Source organism: Trichechus manatus, unplaced genomic scaffold (genome assembly GCF_000243295.1).
Source record: "Trichechus manatus latirostris isolate Lorelei unplaced genomic scaffold, TriManLat1.0 scaffold00048, whole genome shotgun sequence".
NCBI classification, from domain to species: Eukaryota; Metazoa; Chordata; class Mammalia; order Sirenia; family Trichechidae; genus Trichechus; species Trichechus manatus.
Window position 1 is genome coordinate 937,509 of NW_004443984.1, and position 26,215 is coordinate 963,723.

General features: G+C 38.7%; 1 protein-coding gene across 13 annotated transcripts in view; it reads right to left on the reverse strand.

Moving 5' to 3' along the window:
• Positions 1-26,215, reverse strand: part of EPB41 (erythrocyte membrane protein band 4.1) — a 214,141-nt gene that overhangs the window by 165,694 nt on the left and 22,232 nt on the right. For 2 of the 13 annotated variants that reach the window (XM_023732035.1, XM_023732032.1), the window contains exon 1: positions 25,179-25,290. The exons of 3 other annotated variants lie outside the window; for them this stretch is intronic. In XM_023732035.1, coding sequence (XP_023587803.1) covers positions 25,179-25,267 — 89 coding nt within the window. In that variant the 5' untranslated portion in view covers positions 25,268-25,290. Of the gene's footprint in view, positions 1-22,580; positions 24,616-25,178; positions 25,386-25,523; positions 25,617-25,691; positions 25,914-26,215 lie in introns of those variants that run through there. 8 more of the 13 variants (XM_023732040.1, XM_004377020.2, XM_004377019.2 and 5 more) reach the window with 7 other exon arrangements.

A 26,215-nucleotide genomic window follows, 5' to 3' on the forward strand; every position in this document is an offset into this window, starting at 1 on the left:
TATGGTATTTCTATTTCTAGCTTTTTAAGGAAGTGCCATATGGTTTTCCAAAATGGTTGTATCATTTTGCATTCCCACCAACAGTGCATATGAGTTCCAATATCCCCGCGGCCTCTCCAACATTTGTTTTCTGTTTTTTTGATTCATGCCAGTAATGTAGGTGTGAGATGGTATCTCATTGTAGTTTTGATTTGCATTTCTCAAATGGCTAGTGATCTCGAGCATTTCCTCATGTGTCTGTTAGCTGCCTAAATGTCTTCTTTGGTGAAGTGTCCATTCATATCCTTTGTCCATTTTTTAATTGGATTATTTATCTTTTTATTGTAGAGGTGTTGGATTTTCCTGTAGATTTTAGAGATTAGACCTTTGTTGGATATGTCATAGCCAAAAAAATTTTCCCAGTCTGCAGGTTCTCTTTTTATTCCTTTGGTGAAGTCTTTTGACGAACATAAGTGTTTAATATTTAGAAGATCCCAGTTATCTAGCTTACCTTCTGGTGTTTGTATATTGTTAGTTATGGTTTGTAAGCTACAATAACTCTTAAGGAGAAAATTTATCTACTTCATGGAAGCTCTATTTGGGGAAGATGAATCTGCCAGGAAAAACTGGAGAAGAAAAAGACTAGAGGTAAAAAGAGCAACTGAACAGAACACACCTAGCACCCAGGTCTTGGGTTCTAATACCACCCTCCAATAAAAGAACCAATAATACATATGCATTACTCCTTGAAGAAATGGGTGATTCTAGGACTGGGGCAGGAAATATACAAGGTGAGCCTGGAGCATCTTGTAGTGCTAGAAAGAAAGTGTTAAAACACACACATGCATGCAATGATGGGGGTATGTCAAAGGGACACAGGAGGCAATGGAAAGAGCCACCAATGGCCAAATTGGAACAATATAGGCAACAAAATAAATAAAGTAGCATTGGATTATAACCCAAAGTATATAGGTATGAGTTCATAATGATATAAAGAAGTGAATCCGTACTAATATATAAATAAATGATTGAATAAGTAAATAAATGGGGGAAATAGACAATTTTCCCATGTAGAATTGCAAATAAGTTATACAGATACTCCACTCTGAAAGGAGTTGGAGCATTACCCCCTACTCCTAAAGCATGGGCTACACATAGTGACTTTCTTCCAAAGAGTATAGTCTGGAAAAGGAGGGGGAAGAAAAGAGGAACTTTACAGTGGCAAAACCTGAAAACCTATCTCAAGCCAGATGATTAAGGTTAACATCAACAGTGATAAGGCATACTGATATCATGTACCCTTGATAGGACGTAAGGGGAATGGTACTTTATCTCTGTGGTCTTATTCCGAAAAACACATTACTCCAGCCTAATCATGACAAAAAAAATCAGATAAATCCATTTAAGGGATGGCCTACAAAATATCTGACCAGTAATCTTCAAAACTACCAAGGCTATCAAAAACAAGCAAAGTCTGAGAAACTGTCACAAACAAGAGGAACCTAAGGAGACATGACTACTAAATGTAATGTGGTATCCTGGATGGGATCCTGGAACAGAAACAAGATATTAGGGAAAAACTGAGAAAATCTGAATAAAGAGTGGACTTCAGTTAATAATAACTTATCAATACTAGTTTAATAATTATAACAAATGTCATAAGAATATCAGATGTTACTAAATAGACAACAGAAAAGTGGTAACTTTGGTGAAGGGTAAGATAGTATCCAATACTGGGGAGGCCAGCACATCTTGTCCAGGGCAGGATCATGGAAGCTCCATGGACATATCCAAACTCCCTGACGGGCCGAATTACTGGGCTGAGGGCTGTGTGGACCATGGTCTCCGGGAACATCCAGCTCAACTGAAATAACACAGTTTATAAAGAAAATGTTCTACATTCTACTTTGGTGAGTAGCATCTGGGGTCTTAAAAGCTTGTGAGCGGTCATCTGAGATACCCCACTGGTTCCACTGCGTCTGGAGCAAGGGAGAAGGAAGAAAACCAAAGACACAAGGGAAAGATTAGTCCAAAGGACTAATGGACCACAGCTACCACAGCCTCCACCAGACTGAATCCAGCACAACTAGGTGGTGCCCGGCTACCACCACCAACTGATCTGACAGGGATCACAATAGAGGGTCCCAGAAAGAGCTGGAGAAAAATGTAGAACAAAATTCAAACTCACAAAAAAGACCAGACTTACTGGCCTGACAGAGACTGTAGAAACCCCGAGAGTACGGCCCCTGGACACCCTTTTAGCTTAGTAATGAAGTCACTCCTGAGGTTCACACTTCAACCAAAAATTAGACAGGCAAATGAAACTAAAGTGGCATACCAGCCCAGGGGCAAGGACTAGAAGGCATGAGGGGACAGGAAAGCTGGTAATAAGGAACCCAAGGTCAAGAAGGGGAGAGTGTTGACATGTCGTGGGGTTGGTAACCAATGTCACAAAACAATATGTATACTAATTGTTGAATGAGAAGCTAGTTTGTTCTGTAAACCTACATCTAAAGTACAATAATAAAAAAAGAATATAAGATGTTAATAATAGGTGAAGGAGCCCTAGTAGAGCGATGGTTAACTGCTTGGCTGCTAACCATAAGGTTGATGGTTTGAACCTATCAGCAGTTCCACAGGAGAGAAAACTGGTGATCTGCTCCCATAAAGATTTGAGCCTAGGAAACCCTATGGGGCGGTTCTACTTGTCCTATAGAGTCACTGTGAGTAAGAATCAACTCAACAGCACACAACAACAACCAATAATAGGGGAAACAGTGTGGGGTATACAGGAACTCTGTACCATCTTTGCAATAATTCTGTAAGCCTAAAACTGTTCTAAAATTAAAAGATTGTTTTTAAAAAATTTGTTGCTAACATAACAACCTAGCCCCGGGCTAGGTTAGCTGTCTGTCAGTGAGAATGCAGACAAAGGGACAAAGCCAAGAAATATTAAAATGAAAGACAGAACACAATAACAATAAGAATATGATGGCGAAGGATATAAAGAAGTGAAACATTAACGTGAAGTTTCAAGTTCGGGAAAGAGAAAAATATTGTTGCCATTATAAAAAACAATGAAGCAGGAAAGATAAGACTGGCAAAGTGAGGCTGGACTCAGAAATGCCTACTAAATACCTTCCTCTTTCCCCTCTTAAGCATGTTCCTCCTCCTGTATTTAATCTATACTTGTTAACAGTAGTACTCTTCATTTATTCATACATCCATTCGCTTATTATGTCAGGCACTAAACTAGCCACTAAGGACTTAAAAGTGAATAAAAAGACATGCGGTTCTTGCTCTCATAGTCTTAACAGTCTAGCAGGGAAGACAAAAATTAAACAAGAAAGTACAAGAGTACTTTACTGGGTATTACAGAGAAGTTTAGAATGCCAAGGTTAGGTAACAAGCAAACCTAACTACAAGCCGTGTCCCTCAAACAAAAACCTGGGTTTCTCCTTGGCCTCATGTTACACAATCAATGCATCCCTCAAGTGAAATTTAACCTAACTCCTAAATATCTCTTAACTTAGTCCCTTCCACTGCCACTGCCTAGGTTCAGGCCTGAATAATCTTTGTTCTGGTTTAACACAGTAGCCTTCTATTTATTTAGTCTTCTGCTTACAGTTTCAGCCCTCCTCCATTCATCTCCACAGAGCCAGAATAATCTTTTAATATAATATAATCTGCTCATAGCATTCACCTATATAAAATTTTCTAGTTTAAATTCCTTAATATAGCATCTATGATTCTTCATGATCTGACCTCTCACTACTGCATCTCTCTTTACACCACTTAACTCTAGGGCACAGAATTACTCAAAGTTCTGCTAATATGCCATTATGTTTCCCCTTTTCAAGCCTCTGCACTTGCAGTTCCCTCTGTCTGGAAAGCTCTTCACACACACCCCTTTGCAACTGGCCTGGTTAATTCCCTAATGTCCTTTAAGAATCTACTAAGATCTTGGAAGATCTTCCCTGGCCACTCCCTGGCCCCTGGTAGAATTTGCTTTCCTTCCTTGGTTTTTCTCCTCTGTAATCCCATAATATCCTGTGCATACCTCCTTGCACTACAGAACTATGCCTACTCTGACTGCTGGTTTCCTTGAGGGCAGGAATTGTGCCTTACTCATCTCTGAAATCTCTACTTCTAATACAGTGACTGGCAAAGAGTAAGATACTGGATGGATGAATGGTGGACAGAGGAGATGACATAAAACATCCAAGAGGAATTACTTCACAGGCAGTGAAACAACAGAACTGGAACATGGGCAACAGGGTTAGAAAATACAGATCTTAGAGTTAACAGTTTCAGGTAGTAGTAGAAACCCCAAGAACAGATAAAATCTTAGAGCAATAAACAACAAAATACAGAGGAAAAGGTAAAGAGTTTCTCAACGTGTAAAAGGATCCCTTTTTACACTAAAGTAAAACCAGTCATCTTGGTCACAAATTTAGGATAGAACATTGTCTCTGATGAGAATCAGTGACATATCATTTACCATACCTGTTTTTCTAGATGGTTGAAATATAGAAGAGAAATCTAAACCCAAATCTCATAATTTGTGTATTTTAAAGTTTAGTAATAAATAGGAGCAAACAAGCATAAAAAGACCTTTTTTAACCAATCAGTCACATGCATTAACCACATCTAAGATTTCATATTTCTCATAACTATAAGGAATATGACAAAGTATAAGACTAGTACCAGCACTTAAATTTACAGTCTACTTGGGAAGATGTCATATACAGGTGAAATGATACAAGGCGGTATAAGACATGTCACACATAGACACACACACAAAACCCAAACCCGTTGCCATCAAGTCGATTCTGACTCACAGACAAGTGTAAAAGTTTTCAGAAAATAATTAAAGGAATTGCTTTGGATAAGAATCAATTTCCTTAATTTATCTTTTCAAAACTTGGATTTTCATAAGTTGAATCTTCCTAAAAAGAGACCCAGTGTATTTATAATGTAATTACATAAAAATCAGAACAGTGTTGCTTCTAGGAATGGATGGGTGGGCAGGGATTAACTGAGAAGGGACTTGAAGGAACTCTCTGAGATTATAATGTTCTATATCAGTGGTTCTCAAAGTCCCCAGACCAGCATCATTAACATCACTGGGAACTTCTTACAAATGCGAATTCTCAGGCTCCACCCTAGATCCACTGCATCAGAAACTTTGGGGGTAGTGCTCAGCAATTGGTTTAAAAAAGTCCTCCAAAAACAGAAAATCACTATTAGAACACCACAGTAATAATGACTGCGGGCGAGATTCCCTGATGAATGCCAAAATTCGTCTGTGAAACTTTAAGGAGAAACAGTATATTTGCATAGCCTCAAAGTATCTTCCTCAAAATATTTATTAATTATTGTGCTGGTTTTAACATATGCCCACAAATTCTTTGACGCTCTGTCCTCCAGGAAGTAGGGATTGATTCCCTTTCTCTTGAATGTGAGCTGGACTTAGTGATTTGATTCTTTGGAAAAGAATATGGAAAGGTAAAAATAGCAACTTTACAATGGAGAAAATTGGCAGATACTACATTAACCGGTAACCATTTGTACTGATATCACATACCCCCTGATATGATGTGATGAAAAGGAAACATCACCTCTGTGGTATTCTTCCCAAAAATCTTTAATCTGTCTAATCATGAAATAAATCAGACAAACCCAAATTGAAGGACATTCTACAAAATACCTAAAATTCTACAAAATACTCTTTAAAAGGATCAAGGTCATGAGAGGCAAAGAGAGACTGAGAAACTGTCAAGAATTGGAGGAGACCGAGGAAATGTGATGAAAACACTGGTGGTTCAACAGTAGAATTCTCGCCTTCCACGTGGGAGACAGCGTTCCTGGCCAAAGCATCTCATGTGCAGCCACCACCATCTGTCAGTGCAGGTTTGCATGTTGCTATGATGCAGAACAGGTTTCAGCTGAGCTTCCAGACCAAGAGGGACAAGGAAGGAAAGCAACCTACTTCTGAAAATTGGCTAATGAAAACCCTATGGATCACAATGGTCCAGTTTGCAACTGATCATAGAGAGGCGCAGGACCAGGCAACATCTTGTTCCTTTATGCATGGGGCACCATGAGTCGGAGGCTGACTTGATGGCAGCTTACAACGAGAAGGAAGTATGACTACTAAACATATGTGGTATCCTAGATTAAATCCTAGAGTAGAAGAAAACACAATAGCGGAAAAACTGGGGAAATTCAAATAAAGACTGTAGTTTACTTAATAGTATTGTACCAATGTTAATTTCTAAGTTACGATAAATGTATCGTGGTTATGAAAGATGTTAACATCAGGGTAAGCTGGGTAAAGGGTATGTGGGAACTCTATACTATCTCTGCAAGTCTTCTATACATCTGATTTTGATGCATACTAGTCTGAGAATCACTGGTCTCTATCATGTTCTATACCTTGATAGGGATATAGGTTACACAGGTATATGCACTTGTCAAAACTTACTGTTTCCTTTAAGAGCTTATGTAAATTATATCTAAAATTTAAATAACTGTAAAAATCTAATCACAAAATATTTCCCCTCCCCCTGCCCTCACCTCTAACACACAAAATTTTGAGAACTAAGTTGTTACATAATAATGGTAACTATTCCTTCTAGAACTGGTAGAGAGAATGCAGTTAGGAACTCTGAAGTTAGTCAAGTATTTTTTTACCAAACCAAAGACATTAATTCATGTAGGTAAGCGTCTGTCTATACATTAAGAGCATTTCATGATTAAGGTTAAGAATGACTCTCTAAAGTATATTTATTTCAAAAAGTAAATCAATTATGAAAACTTAATGAAGAGTATTCAAAGCAAGATCCAGAACATACTAGAAACTCCCTCCACTCTCAATTCCTCTTTAACTGTGCTAAGATACATCCACATCTCAAGTAGGTTTCTCAAGTATGTATAATAACAAAAGGTACCAATACCTTGTAATATCAAAACAAGGATTTCAAGAGACTTTCAGTGTCATCCTTAGCAAAAATTATGAAAATATCCAAGTTGTCTCATCTTTCTATTCTGTAACTAGATTCTCACTTTTTCTTTCCATCATTTTAAAATAGAGACAACTGTTCTCTCACTTAATAGGGCCTTGTTACTCAGACCAGCAGAACAGTCACCATCTAGGACATGCTAGACTGCCGAATTCCAGGTTCTACCCCAGACCTACTGTGTCAGAATCTGCATTTTAACAAGATCCCCGGGTGATCTGTATGGAAGTTAAAGTTTAAGACATACTGATACAGGACTTTAGCATGATTCTGCACAAAAATATTAAATAAGAAAACCATAGTAAAAACTCAAATGTTACAACAAATTATAACATACGAAAATCTGAATAGGATGAAGTAAATATTTACCACTGCCCCACCCATAATAGAAGGGGTATCAAATCTAATCATCATGCTATAGACCAGTTTTGAAGTCAGTTGAACTTGACCTTAGACAAGTTACTTCACCTTTCTCAGTCTGTTTCAATCTGTTTTCCTCTTCTTCCTTTCTGCTTGTGGAACAGAACAAAACAGACTCAAAGACAAATGCTGCCACTTATTCATCATCAAAATATAATGAAAGTGCTAAACAGCATATTTGAGCTGGCAGAACAATCAGTGAACTTAAAGATAGGGCAATTGAGATTATTGAGTCTGAGAAGCAAAGAGAAAAAAGAATGAATAAAAAGTAAACAGAGCCTAAGGGAATTGTGGGACAACATAAAGAGGACCAATATACACATTATGAGAGTCCCAGAAAGAAAAGAGAGAAAGGGGCAGAAAGAATCTTTGGTTTTGGGCAGGTGTTGCTCATTTGGTCTCATATACTTGACTGAACTAAGAAGCACATTCCTCACATGTGTTATTGTTTGTTTTACATGCCTGTCTAATCTCTGGCTGAAAGGTGGACTTTGTGAGTGGCTTCAGTTGAGTTAGCAGGGTGCCCAGTGGCCACAGTCATAAGGGAGAAGTGAAGTCTTGATACATGCTACAGTATGGATGGAGCTTAAAGACACTATGCTGAGTGAAACAAGCCAAACACAAAAGGACAAACATTATATGACCTCACTTATAAAAAAAGACAAGAAAAGGCAATTCTATAGAGAACAAAGTTTATTAGTGGTTACCAGGGGCAGGAGAGATGGAGAAAAATGGGGTTAATGGTGATGGAAAAATTGCATTGATTAAGGGTAGGGCTACACAGCCAGTTATTTTAATTGCTGTCCATAAGTTGTATACACCTGTAAAAAACTGAATTGGCAAAAGTTCTGTGATAGATATATTTACCAAAAAAAAAAGGTGGGGGGAGGTTGCTGCTGAGGCTGCTTATGTACAACCAAACACCTCACGGGATTTGGCTCCTTGGTTTGGAGGTTTAGGGTCATGATTTCACGGGACATCCCAGTTAATTGGCCTAATAACATGTTTAGTGCTTCTGTTCTACCTCCTAGTTCACTGTGTAGTACCTGTGGTCCTAAAAGCTTGCAAGCAGCCATCCAAGGCTATTCACCTGGAGCAACAGAGGAAGAAGGAGAGTCAGGAATAGGAGGAGGATATGGAATGTGTGGCGAATTGCCTCCATGAACAACTGCCTCTTTTGCCATGAGACCAGAAGAACTAGATGGTGCCCAGCTACCATTATTGAATATCTTGATCAAAGTTTCCATAGAAGAATCCTGATCAAAAAGGGGAAAATGCAGAATAGAATTTCAAAGTCTCATGGACTCTAGACTTTCTGGAGCCATGGAGGATGGATGATCCCCTGAAATTATTGCCCTAAGATCATCTTTAAACCTTAAACCAAAAATACTCCCTGAAGTCATCTTAAAAACCAAACAATAATTTAGCTTAACTAGTAAAAAAGGTCTGCCTTGAGCATTATGCTCTTTTAAGAACTATCTGCATGGGATCAAATTGACAACAGCAACTCGAAAGATTGGATAGGAAACTTAGGGGGCACTGAGTTTATGTTAATGGGGGAGGAACAACTCAGAAAACGAGGGTGAGAATGGTTGCACAACTTGAAGAATGTAATCAATATCACTAAATTGTATATGTAGAAATTGCTGATGCATGTTTTGCTGTGTATATTCTCAACAACAACAACAAAAAATTTAGAAGAAGAAAAAGAAAATGGTATTACAAAATCATAACATGAGAAGCTTTAGAGCAGAGTGAAACCATAAAAATACAGGGAAAAAAAGAATTATAGCAGTGTGTCCAGCAGTTAATTATTAAAAATATTATGCATATTTTTCTGAATTTTGTGACGTGTGGTTATTTGTCAGTTTTTTCAAATATTTGTTGTGATTTATTTTCTCATTCCAAATAAATATTTGTTTGCACCCCTTTTATATTCTTTTTCTTTAAAAAAGCCCCTAATTACATAACTTCACATTTCACAAAGCCTGGATATACCCTACCCTGGTGGCATGGTGGTTAAGAGCTCAGGCTGCTAACTAAAAGGTTGGCAGTTCAAATTCAGTTGGAAACCCTACACTGTCCTATAGGGTCGCTATGAGTCAGAATCGACTTGACAGCAATTGGCGGGGGGGGCGGTGGATTAAGCATTTTGAATATTGATGGAATAAGTTAGCCTGTGTGATATTTTTGGTAATAATGCATTAAAGACATATTTAAAGATCTTACTCCTATCACAGATCTTGGGTATTATTAATCACAAGGTACAATATAATCCGTGGATCAAATTCAGAGGGATTTTATTTAGAACTTCTATTTTTTCAGACCATACTCAGCCAAAGAAAAATAACAGATAAAAAGGGAGAAGAAATAGAAAAGGACATCTAATGGATAGGTGGAACAGCTATTAAAAAAAAAAAAAAAAAGAGGATTCCTTTGCAATGATATCATCTACTTAAGCAGGATGGGATAAAGTTAAGCAGTGAGAACACAATCAACAATAATTCAGCAAGCTGTGGGTAACTAACAGTGAAGATGGTTGACAGAAAACAGGAGACCAGGCAATCAAAGATGGGGAAAAAATTGTTTAAAAAAACAGTCAAAGACAGTTTCTCAAAATGTTAACACAGAGTTAGCATAAACCTGTTCCCTTCAGTTGATTTCAACTCACGTTGACCCTATGTGTTACAGAGTAGAAATGCTCTATAGGGTTTTTTTAGCTGTAATGTTTATGGCAGTAGATTGCCAGGACTTTCTTCTGCAGTACTGCTGGATAGGTTCAAATTGCCAACCTTTAGATAAGTAGTCAAGCACAAACTGTTTGCACTACCCAGGGATGTTCTAGAGTTACCATGTTGTTGTTGTTAGGTGCCGTCGAGTCAGGTCCAACTCGTAGCAACCCTATTTACAATAGAACGAAACACTGCCTGTTCCTGTGCCTTCCTAACAATCCTTGATATGTTTGAGCCCATTATTGCAGCCACTGCATCAACCTATCTTGTTGGAGGTCTTCCTCTTTTTCGCTCATCCTCTGCTTTACCAAGTATGATGTCTTTCTCCAGGTACTGATCCCTCCTGATAACATGTCCAAAGTATGTGAGCCGAAGTCTTGCCATCCTCACTTCTAAGAAGCATTCTGGCTGTGCTTCTTCCAAGACAGATTTGTTTGTTCTTCTGGCAGTCCATGGTATATTCAGTATTCTTTGGCAACACCATAAGTCAAATGCATCAATTCACTGTCCAGCTTTCGTGTGCATATGAGGTGACTGAAAATACCATGGCTTGAGTCAGGTGCATCTTAGTACTCAAGGTATCATCTTTGCTTTTTACCATTCTAAAGAGGTTTTTGCAGCAGATTTGCCCAACGCAATACATTATTTCATTTCTTGCTTGCTGCTTCCATGACCATTGATCGTGGATCAAAGCAAAATGAAATTCTTGACAATTTCAATCTTTTTTCCGTTTATCATGAAGTTGCTTATTGGTCCAGTTGTGAGGATTTTTGTTTTCTTTATGTTGAGGTGTAATCCATACTGAAAGCTGTGGTCTTTAATCTTCATCAGTGCTTCAAGTCCTCTTCACTCTCAGAAAGCAAGGTTGTGTCATCTGCGTATCACAGGTTGTTAATGAGTCTTCCTCCAATCCTGATGCCACGTTCTTCTTCATATAGTCCAGCTTCTCAGATTAACTTGCTTAGCATACAGATTGAATAAGTGACACACACCTCTCCTGATTTAAACCACACAGTATCCCCTTGTTTTATTCAAATGACTGCCTCTTGGTCTATGTACAGGTTCCAATTAAGTGTTCTAGAATTCTCATTCTTCGCAATGTTATCCATAATTTGTTACAATCTACACAGTAGAATGCCTTTGCATAGTCAATAAAACACAGGTAAACGTCTTTCTGGTATTCTCTGCTTTCAGCCAAGATCCATCTGACATCAGCAATGATATCCCTCATTCCACATCCTCTTCTGAATCTGGCTTGAATTTCTGGCAGTTTCCTGTCGATATACTGTTGCAACCATTTTTTAATGATCTTCAGCATAATTTTACTTGCATGTGATACTAATGATATTGTTTGATAATTCCTGCACTTCGCTGGATCACCTTTTTTTGGAATAGGCACATATATGGATCTCTTCCAGTCAGTTGGCCAGGTAGCTGTCTTCCGAATTTCTCGGTATAGACGAGTGAGTGCTTCCAGTGTTGCATCCATTTATTGAAACATCTCAATTGGTACTCCATCAATTGAAACATCTCAGTTGGTATTCTGTCTATTCCCCGAGTCTTGTTATCATATGACCCAACAATTCCACTCCTACGTATATACCCAAGAGAAATGAAAACATGTTCACACAAAAACTTGTGCATAACTGTTCACAGCAGTATTATTTATAATAACCAAAAATGGAAGCAACCCAAATGCCCATCAACTGATGAATGGATAAATAAAATGTGGTATATCCACACAATGGAATATTATTTGGCAATAAAAAGGAATAAAGTACAGATACATGCTATAAAATGAATGAACTTTGAAGACATTATGCTAAGTGAAAAAAATCAGTCACCACATATCATATAGTTACAATTATATGGAGTGTCCAAAACAGGCAAATCCATAGAGACAGAAAGTAGATTTAATGGTCGCCAGGGGAAAGGAGGAGAGAGAAATGGGGAGTAACTTCTAATGAGTATGGGTTTTCTTTTGGAGGGGATGAAAATGTTCTAAAATTAGATGAAGGTGATGATTGCACAAGCCTGTGAATATACTAAAAATCCACTGAATTGTACATTTTAAATGGGTGAATTGTATGAGATGTTAATTATATCTCAATGAAGCAGTTTAAAAAATTTTTTTAAAAAAGCCAAAGCCAGAACATACACAAGTCGGGTGCAAAGTGGATTTTAAAGGAATGTCATTTAATATAATAATAATAATAGTTCCCATTCATTAAGTGCCCACTGTGGTAGACACTATGTTAAGCATATTATATATTACTCCTAATTTTTTCAAATGTACTAAATGCTCCTTAGAATTGAGGATGGTAAGACTTCATCCCATGTACTTTGGACATGCTATCAGGAGTGACTAGTTCCTGGAGAAGGACATTATGCTTGGTAAAGCAGAGGGTCAGCCAAAAAGAGGAAGACCCTCAATGAGATGGACTGACACAGTGGCTGCAACAATAGGCTTAAACACAGCAATGACTGTGAGGATGGCACAGGATCGGGCAGTGTTTCATTCTGTTGTACATAAGGTCACTATGAGTCAGAACCAACTCGTCGGCACTAACAACAACAAAGTTTTCAACAATTCTAACAGGTTAATGTTTAATGCTACGTTAAATGTTATCTAATTTTAACAGAGGAAGAAAGTGAGAAACAGGGAGGATAAACAGCTTAACGAAAATGCACACAGCTAGTTAGTATCAGAGCCAGGACTCTAAGCCAGGTCTGTGACTCCAAAGGTCTTTGACCCTATGACACATTTCCTGTCTGAGAAGCAAGGTCGGAGACTTGTATCAATAGCCTAGTTTTATATATCACCTTCCATAATCAATGCTTTGTGATACAAAGGACATCCTTTTTAACATTTAAACTTAGCTTGCTCAGAGCACCAGGTGTTCCATCTTGATCATGCCAATGTTTATTGCCACTGTCCTCAGCCTAACTTTGGATCTGATTAAGTGCTAGGATCTCCTCAAGCAAAACTCTAAAATAAAATTACAACAAACTAAATGGTAGCTCCTTAGGTAGCAAATGGTGGTAAGATTCAAAGAATAGGAAGAGAACATTTATTGAGAGCTATTTTGTGCCAAATTACTGAGCAACAATCTGAGATTATAAATCTGAAGTAAATAGAAAGCCCCCCCACCCCTAGCCTCTACCCCAACATCCCCTATTGTTTGCTCCTTTTGTAGATGGTAATGAGTTGTTCTGGGGTAGCTGTCGTCTCCCCTAAGGGTTGTATAGACTTGGTGTTGATCACATGCAAGAAGTGGGTTCTCTCTAGCTATAACCATAGACTAGCAAAACAGAGAATCCCTTTTCCTCTAGGCCTTCCCCTCTGAGTTTAGAGCAATCTGGATATGCTGGAGGTACTCCCAGGTAAGAAGAGTTAAAGATGGCTTCTGCCACTGGAAAGCAGATACATGTGTTATGGGTCAAGAAGAGAGGTATCCCAACAGAAGACCACAAACTGAAGAGAAATAAACTTTGTGTGTCAGATTATACAGGCGCATACTAGTGCTTATTTCCCTTTTGTATCTCTAGCCTTTAGTAAAGAACTAAACGTTCAGCCTAGTCTCAGCTGTGTACTACAGGAGTGTTAAGAGAAGACTCACCTCTGGGACAGAAAATTAAAGGGAAAGCAACATTCCCTGAGGTCAGCAAGAGATTCCCCGGGGGAAGGTGAATCTTTGGGAACAAAAGTCGTTGCTGTGAGCTCCAATTATTCCTCCACATGTGCAGAAGTTCCCTCCAAAGCCAACTCTGGAGGATACTGGCTTTTATTTATTGAAATAGAAAGCAGTTTTCCCTAACAAAAGCAGAACCATACTATAAACCCAGATCTATCTGACTGCAAAACCCATATCCTTATTGGTTGCTACATTACACTCTCTCTCTCAAATACTATTAATAGAAAACTATTCAGCAAAAACATAGGAGAGAATTATTTAAGAGGAAAAGGAGAAGGAAAGAAGGAAAGGATGGATTTCACCAATGCAATAAAAACACAGTGAATTGAAATCAAAGACAGAAATATTTAAATTAGTTAGCATAGTACCTGATAGTTTTAATTCAATAAGTGTTATTCCCTTCCTTAGGAACAAAGAGTATAAATTGAAATAGAAAAATGTTGTCTTAAGTTTTGGCCTTTGAAGAAGTTCAAGTATAATGGTATTAGAACTGATATCCAACAACAAAAAACTCTACATTTTCCAACTGAAAAATTACTCCATAGGTAAAAAGAACCCTGACTGGGATGACTATAAAATCATACTTCAGTTCTCTCTTTCAAAAAAAAGGGGAACACAATATCTCACTTCTCCAAAACGTATAAAAGCAAAAATATATTCAAAGGCACAAACTGCAAAATTATTTGTTTTTTTTAATGTACTTTACAATAAGGTACAATATCTTCGTGTAACTACTAAAAGTCACAAAAATTCAAGCACTTCAGATTTCAAATAGCTTGTGTACAAGTTCCCCTTCAAAAACACCCTCCCAACGATCTGCCAAACCCCTTCCTGTTTTTCAACCTTGTATGTTTACTTTCACATCTGCTGCAAAAGATAAAAGCAACAATGGGGACATCAACCACACGACTGTGTCCTATCAACCAGGAAATGAAGCCAGAGTTGCTGCGAAATGGGTCTTTAGCACACTCACACACAGGCTTAAAAATGTTATAGTATAAATCTGAAACAAATCCAAAGATCACCACTAGACAAAACCATGTTTTCTATACAGCTATTTTACATTTATTTATATATAATAAGCATATAGACACACAGACACCCAATTTAAGTAGAAAAAAATACGAATCATGACAAAAAAAATATCATTAAACCAAAGACTATTCTCCCCCATCTTATGAGGTCAGATTTTACCAAAGGGAAAAGAAAATTAACACTTACTGAGTGCCTATATGTGATAGGCACAGTGTGCGGATTGTTTTTGTCTATTATTACTATGTATTCTCTATAATGTGGGTATTATACTCGTTTTAAGGCACAGAAAAGTACTTTCACAGCAGCACAATTATTGAGAGATCATTAGCTTAAACAGGAGAAGGCGTGGATTCATCTCTTTCCTTCCCCACTTGCTGGTGGACATAAATGAGTGAAGGTGTAGCAGTAAAGAACAGTGGCTTTAAAGCCAATTTCCACTTGCTAATGGTTTGACTTTGGACAAGTTACTTAACCTTTAAACTCAGTTACCTAAAATATAAAATAGGACTAATAACACTTAATCCATACAGTTGTGGTGAGGCTTAAAAGAGACCATAATTAATAATGGCTAACATTTATCTGACACTAGGCACTGTTCTAAATACTTCATATATATTAACTCATTTAATCATCATAACAACCTTAAAAGGTAGTTATTTATATCATTCCCATATTAAAGGATGAGAAAAGTGAGGTACAGAAGTCAAGTAAACTGGCCAGGGTCACCTGTGTTAATAAATGACACAACTAGAATTTAAAACCAAGCATTTTAGCCTCAGAGCCCATACTCTTAACACCTATGTCATACCTGCAAAGCACAAAGTATAGAGCCTGGCTCATAATAAATCATCAATAAACACTAGCATTATTATTTTACCTGGCATATAATAGGCACCCAATAAATAGTGGCTGAAACATACTGAACTGAATAGAAAAGCCAGAATTTTAACCCAAGTTTTCCTCTTTGCCTTTTCTATAACTCCATATTTTTCCATGACACAGAGGCTCTATTCCTAAGTTTCTATGTACATGTCCAATCACTTCATTAATACTACTAGATCATTAAACTTCCTGAGGGCAGAAGTCATGTCTTCTACATTGTTGGTGATCACATATACCTATAAAGCCCTGCTATTATAGATGCTTGATTAATATTTATTAAACAAATGGTCATGCATTCTTCTCCTCAAAATCATCCCAAGAATTCTTGTCTCACTCAGAAAAAAATGCAAAGTCTTTAGCATGACCAACAAGGTGCTACATGACCTATTCCTTCTCCTACCTACAACCTCTCTGAACCCAGCTCCTACCATTCAACCTTAAACCACTTTGATCCAGTCATGCTGGTTTACTTGATATCTCTCAAACATACCAAACATGTTTAGTCTTTGTTCATGTTGTCCCATTTGCCTGGGATGTTATTCCCCCAGATGCCTTCATGGCTCCCTCTCTCACTCCTTTCAGGTCTCTGCTCAATCGTCACCTTATCAGAGAGGTCTTTCTGATCGCTCCATCTAAAGTATCTACCCCCCCATCCTCTCACTTTTTGTCCCCTAATTCTGCTTTTCCTGATCCTCACTAAAATCTAATGCCTTATATTTTACCTCTGATTTGTATATTTATTTGTCCCCTCCCACTAAAATGTAAGCTCCACAAAAGCAGATACTTATTTTCTACTTTATTCACTGCTCTATCCTAAAGCACCTAAAACCAAAAAAAAAAAAAAACCAAACCCGTAGCCATGGAGTCGATTCCGACTCACAGAGACCTTATAGGACAGAGTAGGACTGCACCATAGGGTTTCCAAGAAGCAGCTGGTGGATTCAAATTGCCAACCTTTCTGAGTGAAGCTCATAATCACTGGGCCACCAGGGCTCCAACTTTATTTACTGCTCTACCCTAACACACCTAGAACAGTGCCTGGTAAACAGTATGCAATCAATAAATATTTATTGAATGATTAAATTGTAGGCATATTAATTATCTATTGCTTCACAACAAATTACCCCCAAAACTTAGTGGCTTAAAACAATAAACGTTTATTATCTCACAGTTTCTGTGGGTCAGGAATCAAGGCATGGTTTAGCTGGGTGTCTTTGGCCCAGGGTCTCTTATGAAGTTGCAGTCAAGCTGTCAACCAGGGTTACAGTCATCTCAAGGCTTAACTGTGCCTGAAGAACCTGCTTCCAAGCTAACTCACATGGTTGTTGTCAGGCCTTAGAAGATCCACTTCCAAGCTTACTTACGTGGTTGTTAGCAGACCTAAGTTTCTTGCCCCATTGGCCTCTCCATAGGCTGCCTGAGCATCCTCACAACATGGCAGCTGGTAATCCAAGACAGAGAGAAAGAGAGCCAGAGAGCACCAAGAGGAAGCCACAGTCTTTCTGAAACTTAATCTTGGAGTAATGTCCCACCACTTTTGTTTTATTCTATTTATTAGAAATGAGTCACTAACTCCAGCCCACAATCAAGGGAAGGGATTATAGGAAGGCATGAATACCAGGAGGCAGGGATCATTGGGGGCCGTCTCAGAGGCTGACTACCACAGTAGAAATGATGGAAATTAAAAAAAAAAAAAACTTGTCCTTTGGCCATCTGATATATTCTTTAGTATATTTATTTAAAATATGATTCTATGATCATTTGGTAATCATTCACCCCAATGTTAGCCTTTCAATCTTACAAAACACCAAACGTATATGAAATATTAAACATTTCTTATTAACCAGTGTTCATTAATAATCATACTAGAGATGATACTGCTAGCAAAGATAAGTCAACAAAAATAGCATCTGGAGAAAAAGAGAATTATTGAACCAATTTTGTTAAGTAGATGACATCGACCTTTCCTATTTAATTACATAGGCTTTGTCTTTAGGTGATGGAATGGCACCTAATAAATGATCAGCTTTTTTATACAAACACTGTAGAAATTAACAAAAATTCAAAGATTATTAAGACAATTAGAAGTACTATCAATCTATTGTTGTTAAGAAATGAAAGGTTAAGGCTAATTACACATACCTAATGATCAGAATAAACAAGTACATCTGCATAAAAGAAAATAAAACCAAAAGTGCCTTAGCAAAGCACAAACCAAATGCCAATATAATTATTACTGTGATTATGTTCTACTACCAAATAAAATTTAACCCTGTATGCCTAATTTTAGTAAAAGCTATGGCTGCTAACCAAAAGGCCGGCAGTTTGAATCCACCAGCCACTCCTTGGAAACCCTATGGGGGCAGTTCTACTCTGTCCTGTAGGGTCGCTATGAGTCGGAATCAACTTGATGGTAATGGCTTTGGCTTTTCCTGGCTTGGCCTAATTTTAGAGGAGCCTTGGTGGCTCAGTGGTTAAGCGCTCCACTGCTAACCAAAAAGTCGGCAGTTCAAACCCACCAGCCTCTCCATGGGACAAAAACACGGTAGTCTTCTTCCATAAAGATTACAGCTTTGGGAACCCTGTGGGGCACTTCTACTCTGTCCCATAAGGTCACTATGAGTCAGAACAGACTCTACAGCAACATTTCTAATGGATATGCCTTTGAAGAACAAATCAGCAATAAAATGCAAAACATCAGATTTAGCAAGAATTAGAGAAAGCCTATGTATTATTCTACCAAAAGATACTCATTATATTCCTGTTATTCCCTAAACCCTAATTTAAATCTTCCAATTTCATTTTCAAGAGCTGACTTCATTTGTAGTCCCAAGGATCAATGGATGCTAAAACCAACAAAAAAGAGTGCCCCCAATGTTATATATCTAGCTACTGTAATAAGCAATATTGGTGTGTGGGAAGAGGAGTAGTAGGTATGGGATGGGCAAAGAAAGCTACAGTATTGACCCTCTGTCCTCCAGAAGTTTAGAATCTCCTTGGAGAATACCACTTTAATATGAAATATAAAACAACACATAGTGTATGTATATAATAAATGCTGCAAGAGTTCAGAAGAGGATATCAATAAACCTTCAGAGAATACGGTATCTTTGAAACCTCTTCCCTCTAACAGGCTTATTTTTGGCCCCCTTTCTCATAAGTATGTCTCCTTTTATTTATCTATTTGGCAACAACTGACTATTTCCTACCTAACAAAATTATCTGAAGACTATCTAAACATAAAATGCATGTTTGCCTGTTTGGAATACAGGATATGGTTATAAAAATAAAATACTATTTACATTCTCACTGGAAAAGCTACTAATACACTATGTGGATTTTCTTTCCTTCAAAAGCAATTGTGTTATTTCAAGTGCTGAGGATGCCAGAAAGCTTGAAGATTTAAAAATAACCTCATAAGGAGCTCATTTCCAACACCAGATGGAAGGAAACTACTCTAAAGACACATGTGTGGGAGGACATAGATACAACATCTTATGACACCATGCAAAGGGATTATATAATTACATAATACCATCAAGATTAGCAGGACTCTACAGGTAGTAAGCTAGCAACAGTGTCGATTCTCTGAATCATTAAGAAAAAAGGGTAAGAAACAGCAAGTGGGTGGTAGCAAAAAAATTTTAAAAGCCTTCACTTTAAACTGCCTTCCATGTGTCCCTACTGCATGCTGAAATGGTTGGCTGGCAGGTAAAATCTGAGAACTTAAATCCTTGGAGCTCTTTACAGCTCTGCCTGTGCCCATATGGTCAGAAATTTGGGTGGGGGGGATAAATTTCAACTATCTGTACCAAGTATATTATCAAGGTGAAACACCCTTCACTTGAATATATGTAGAACTCCAAATTAGTAAATTAAAATAATACTTGGCATGTAAATTAAAATGGCATTTCTTTATAAGATGATGTACTCAAAGATATGCTGGCAAAATCTCATTGTATTAAAATTATCCTAATAGGATTACTTAAGAGTTTATGTTAGCACTAAGTAACAGCTGTATATCAATCACAACTGAACTTTGGCAGAATACTATATATTCATAAATTACCAAAAGTATACATTTCTATTACACTTGTGGGTCACAAGCTTAAACTAAACCAATTTTTAAAAAACCCTATGCGTTAATATTGCTAAATCACTGAGAATTTCTCAAACCAAACTTTTATGTCATAACTTTTTGTGGTGTAATACAGATTTTCTCAAAATACATGAATTTCTGTCTACATTGTGTTTGGTGGTACAACTCAGACAAATAGAGGGCCTACCAAAAGTTGATTTGCATTAGGATGATTTTTGTGGAGGATGAAAGGTACAACGAGGAGATGAGCTGCATTTGTAACCACAGAAATATATATTATATCCTTTATATTTTATTATTTTCACTTATTTCCAGAAAGAAATTGGGGCATTTTTGTCCCTATTAATACTTAACAGAACGTCTACTGTTTCTTCCAAACTTATATCCTATCCATCCCATCAGACAGACTATCTTGCCTCCTCCTCTCCACTCTGCCAAGACTTAACCCTACTCAAGCTCCACTCCATATAGCTCAGAAACAATTTTAATCTTCACAAATTGAGATGGCCCTGAGAGCTGAGAATGACAGTAGAGGCCCTAGATTAATCAAGTGGCAGTGACCCAAAGAGCCCTCAGCCATGGAAGGGGGAGAGTATCGGTTCTATAAACAATCACAAACCATATGGATTTATCTTGGAGATAATCAAGAGATAATTGCAAAATGAGAATTGGCCTTAATAAATGCACAGCATAATAAAATAAACATGATGCCAGAGTAACTCTGTAATTTCTATATAGAAAGGACTTGCTGTTGTTAGTTGCTGTGGAGTCAATTGCTATTCACGGCAACTCCATGTGTAGATTAGAACTGCTCCATAGGGTTTTCAAGGCTATGACCTTTGGAAGCAGATTGTCAGGCCTGTCTCCAGAGAAACCCCTGGTGGGTTCAAACTGCCAACCTTTCAGCCCAGCACTTATCCATTTGCACATCCAGGGACTCTTCAAGAGACTTTTAGGGGTAGCAGCATGAACTTGGTAAAGTGGAGGGTCAGTGAAAAAGAGGAAGACACTCAATGAGATGGATTGACACAGCGGCTACAGCAATGGGCTCAAACATAGCAACAATTGTCAGGATGGTGCAGAACTGCCCAACGTTTCCTTCTGTTGTACGTGGGATCGCTATGAGTCGGAACCGACTGGACGATAACAATAACAAATATGATTGGAAGGGGAGATACTGTATTTGCATAGCAAGCACCCAGGTTTTACTCAGATTGCATGTTTACTTGAGATGACTTTGGGAGAAGCTGATGAAGATTATGGAGTGGGGATATTAAAGTCTCTTTAAGCCATTCCTTGAATTCTATTTGGCTACATCATGATATGATGCTTTTCTCCAAAGTTCAAAAAGCTAATCAAATTATTCTCAAATGCTACAAGGTTTAATAAATCATTTAAATAAAAATAGCAAAAGTAAGTATAAAGAGACTTTCAGCATAATCAGATTATCTCATTGAACTTTCCTAAAATCAGCATTTGAAGTAAAGTGTCAGGGAGGAAATTCTAACTGAGATCTGCACTCAATATATAAAATATCAAAACTCTCCTACCTAACGTCTCCAACTTCTAAATACGGCTCATTGCTACAGTTTTTTGCTTTCTTCCTTCTCACTGTGGTGGTGCGGTGGTTAAGAGCTCGGCTGCTAACCAAAAGGTTGGCAGTTCAAATCTACTAGCCTCCTTGGAAACCCTGTGGGGCAGTTCTACTCTGTCCCCATAGGTTGTTATGAGTTGGAATCGACTCAACGGCAATGGGTTTGGGTTTGGTTTTGCTGTACTCATTAAATAACAGCTGAGCAATCAAAATACTCATCTAACCCAGTGTACATGTCACTGCATTTGTTACACTGCATTTTACTGAATGCATTTCATGAAGCAACTCATAAAAAGGACACATAGTAAGCCACCAGTAACATACCAACAAACTTAAACCAACAACAAAATTTAACATGTATATTTGCATCTGGCTGTCTTCTAACTTGTTGTGGTGGTGTGCTGTGGAGTCAATTCCGACTCATAGCAACCTGATACAACAGGGTAGAACTGCCCCATAGGGTTACCTAGGCTGTAATCTTCATGGGAGCAGATTGCCAGGTGCTTTCTCCCCGGAGCGCTAGTAAGTTTGAACCACTTTTTGGTTAGCAGCCGAGGGCTTAACCATTGCAACATCAGGGCTCCTTCTCCTCTAATTAGAAGCTATTATAAATACAATGAATCAATTACCTTTCAATAATTAATTTCTACATAAATAAGGCCCTTAACTGATAGATTCAGAGGCCTCTTTTTAAAATGGTTCACCTTTGGAGGCTTTACTCAGATAAAAAAGCAAAGTTGTTCGTAAGAAAAAAGTTGTTAGAGTTATTGTTTAGCTCACAAACGAAATAAGGTGATTCCATGTTCAAGTAACTGGGGAAATAAACAAGTCCTTTTGAGGTAGCACTGAATCTGCATCTGAATATGCCTTTGACCGATCACGAGCTTGATGAAACTCTTGGAAAAATACACTAGGCAGCACTTGTGCTGGCCTGCTTCTTAGATAACAAGGAAATAGACTGTGGTCTAAAAGTACTCTCTTCCAGATTTCAGAACCAAACTCAGGCCCTGACGCCACTGATATTCTAAAATTGTAAAATCAGATCATCCATATTAAATTGGATTTGTACACTCAAAAAACAATGTAAGAAAGCCCTACTGGCTCATATCACAAATTACATACCGCATACTTTAGATCACAAGCTGCTCGTAAGTGTATCAAAGTATCTGCAGAGAATTCAAGAGTCCTGTGGCTTTAAGCAATGCTCCTGACAAGCTTAACTCTGAAACTTTCATTAGAAAAGCAGAAAGGAAGCCAAACAGCATTCTTCAGCACACTGTCTCCCATAATATAACTTTGTTTAAAATTAAGACCACAAACTAAGGAATAAGATGGAAGACTAACTGCAATTTTCAAAATGTTAAACTGAAGCTGCACACAAGAAAGTAGATAGGAGGAGGCAAGATAGTCTGTCTGATGGGGCACAAACCTGACAAAAGAGAATAACAGGAAAAAGTACAAAGCTCGCATCTCAACAAAAAGCCACAACTACTTCTTTCAAAGGAGATCAGAACCATTTAAAATCATTTGTTAACTTAGATATTACCCTGGAAGTGTTCTTTAAGGAGAAAAGAAAGGAGATAAGATGAAAGCACTTTCAAATACACAAAAAAGGAGTATTTGTGTGTTATTTTATTATTATATAAAATATTGTACCATGTTACTTTAGATATTATATTGAGGGTACACCTACTTAAAACATAGGTTTGTTCCCCATATTTACCATGCAAACACAATAAATATAATCTTGGTGTTTAACAAAACATTAAGGAAATATTGACCCTTAGACAACTGAGAAAGAGAACAGATGCAAAAAGCAAGCAGAGACCATCTAAAAGGTAAGATTTTCATCGCTTGGCTTAGTCTATCTGCTGACAGCCACAGTTCCAAGCATTAAACTTGTCAACTGGTAGCGATTTTAGCTCCATGTACAATGGAAACCTAAAAGGTTTTCTTAATTTATCATCAGCCATCATCTACATCTAAGGGCTACACACATTGATGGGACACTTAAGACCTAAATCTTTTTAACACACACCAGTTAGAGAAAACTCAATTGCCTGGCCATACTAATGAAGCTCAAAGAGAATTTTAAACAAAAAATTCCATCAACTTCCTTCCACATAGGGCACTTTCCCCCCACACTTCAAATTACCAATATATGTAACATTTTTAAGCATCTATATACAAGGTAAGAGAACTAAAATCAGTCAGGAGAAATATGTATGACAAGCATAGATGGAACTGCATGACCAAAGGTACAGAGAACGGAAAGCATTGGGTTATTATGGAAGAATAAGAGGAATAAAGTTGGAAAGGTAGATCAAGGCCATATTATATAAAGGCTTACCTAAAAGACATTTCATATAAAATATTGGTATAAATGTTGAGAGAATTTTAGTGAGTCCTAAGAATTGAAAATGTTTACTATTTTCTAAGTCTGAATTCAATTATACAAGGAAAAATCATAGTTTTGTTAGTAAAAGAAAGAAGAATCAGGTTAGCGGGCTGAACTTGGGTCTGCCAGTGAGTTCACTTTTAAAAGTGGCAAAGATATACTTCAGTTTCCCCAGGGATACAAATAACGCCTATCTTCACCTTAATTACAAGCTTCTTGTAGAATGCACTTTGGATTAGCACCTTGATTCCAAGGCAATCTGATGTTCAGTTATTATATCCATTTTTTTAAACGTGGCATTTATTGAGTGCTTACTCTGTGCCTGATATTCTGCTATGTACATGGATTACATTAATAAACCCCAAGAAACTATCTTATAAACCAAAATTTTTACAGTTGGTAAAGAATGTATTATATTTTCAATTTTTAAAGAAAACGAAAATGAAGACATCATAAAAAAAGTAACCCTTACATAGAAAGCAAGGGTTAATGCTACAATAACAAAATTGGGATGGGAGGAATTATATAAAGAATATATACATATACATACACGTACATAATACTTCATAATTAAAGGGCCAAACCAACTAAAATTTGTGCCAGGACTGAGAATACAGAAAACAGTAATAAGCAACAGCACTGACAAATATCCTCAAGAGACTATAAATTCACTATAATAATATCCAAGCTACAAGACACAACCATTTCTTGCAATTTTCCCTAAAAACAGAAAGAACAAAATAGCAGCTGTGAAATCACCCAGACTACTAAAAAAAAGAACCTCAGCATCTCTTAAAAAAAAAAAAAAAAAAAGAAGTATCTCCTTATCAGCAACACAGGCCAAAAAACGACAAATCTCCACAGACTAGTCATTTGTGGCAGGGTACAGTTAGAGAAACACAGGATGACAGTCGCGATCATGTGGTCGGAAAACAATCCATGAGCAATTTGTTTCACGTGAGATCACTTTCTCTCTCAGGAGAATGCCTGTTCCTGGGAAGAATAAACCCGTTTTGGCCAAACCTCAAGAGGAATAATAGCCTAGTGATAAATCTCAGAGGCAGCCTAGATCCAGTCTCTCCACAGGTAAAAGCATCCCAGCAAGCACAGGAAACACTTCCAAGCCGACAGATGCACGAACTGAAAAAGGAGGTCACGATGCTGAGAGAATCGATTTAACTCTTTGGTCACTCGGGACGTTGAAGACTAAGGGAAAGCATTTGGATCTCTCTGGTTTGTTCGTTTTTTGTTTTTTGTTTTTTTTAAATGATGCAGGTGTCTATGGCGGGAAAGCCTAAAAGACCTTCAGGGGTTCCCTTTACCTCTCAGATTCTGCCTGATTCCTCCAGATACCCCAGGCTTCCTCCTCACGAAAAAATCGCTCGGCGGCTGCATCCAACACCTTCACCATGTCAAACCTGCACTTCCCTTCGTCTGGTTTCCTTCCAAGGCTCCTGCCCAGTGCACAAAGATTGACAGACCGGAGGGGACTGATATCCCTCGTCAAAAATAAACCCCAAGCCTAACTTTTAAACGCTCCCCCAGCCTAACCCTGCTCCGGGGCGCCCCTGCCCCCTTTCCTCCGCAGCTCTGGGCCCGCCTCTTTTCTCCTCAGGCCGGCCGCGTCCCCACTGAAGCCCCTCACCGTCCCCACTCAAGCCCCTTACCGCTCCAGCATGCAAGCAGAGGCCAAAGAGCCCGCGCCCCCCGCCCGGGGCCTGTGGTGGGCTGGAGACAAAGAGGCTGCGACGCCGCTGCGGCCGCCAGGACCGTCCTCTGGGACAGCTCCTTGCCCCCCTGGCTCGCGTGCCACGGTCGCCGCGCCTCACCAGTACCTCCAGAGTTCGGGCTCCCGCGCGCGCCGCTGCAGCTGCCGGACGAACAATGGCAGAAGGAGGCGCCGACGTCCGCCGCTCGGGCCCTCTGCGGCTCGCGGGCTCTCAGGCTGCTGGCTGAGTGACTGACTAACCCACCAGAGGAGGGAGGGAGGGAGCGAGGGAGCGAGCGAACGAGAGAGCAAGCAAGCAAGCGTCCCAGGCGCACGCCCTCCAGCCTTCCCTCTGCGAGGCAAGGCCGGTGCCTGCAGCCAGCCAGCCCGCGCGTGCCCCTCCCCCTCCGTTCGCCACAACATTGTAGTAAATTTCTATTGGACGGCGCCAAAGGGAAGGAGGGGGCCGGGCCACGGCCCGTCAGCCCATTGGCTGAGGCCGAACTCCGGCTCCTCTTGTTCCCCCCTCTCCTAGGTCAGTAAAGAGCTGGAAAGGGAAGGAAAAAGGGGGAAAAAAGCAAGGAGCTGGACTCGTTTGCGCACGCGCAGGTCAAACCCCATCTTTGGCCCGGGTGTTCCTGGACCCTGCAG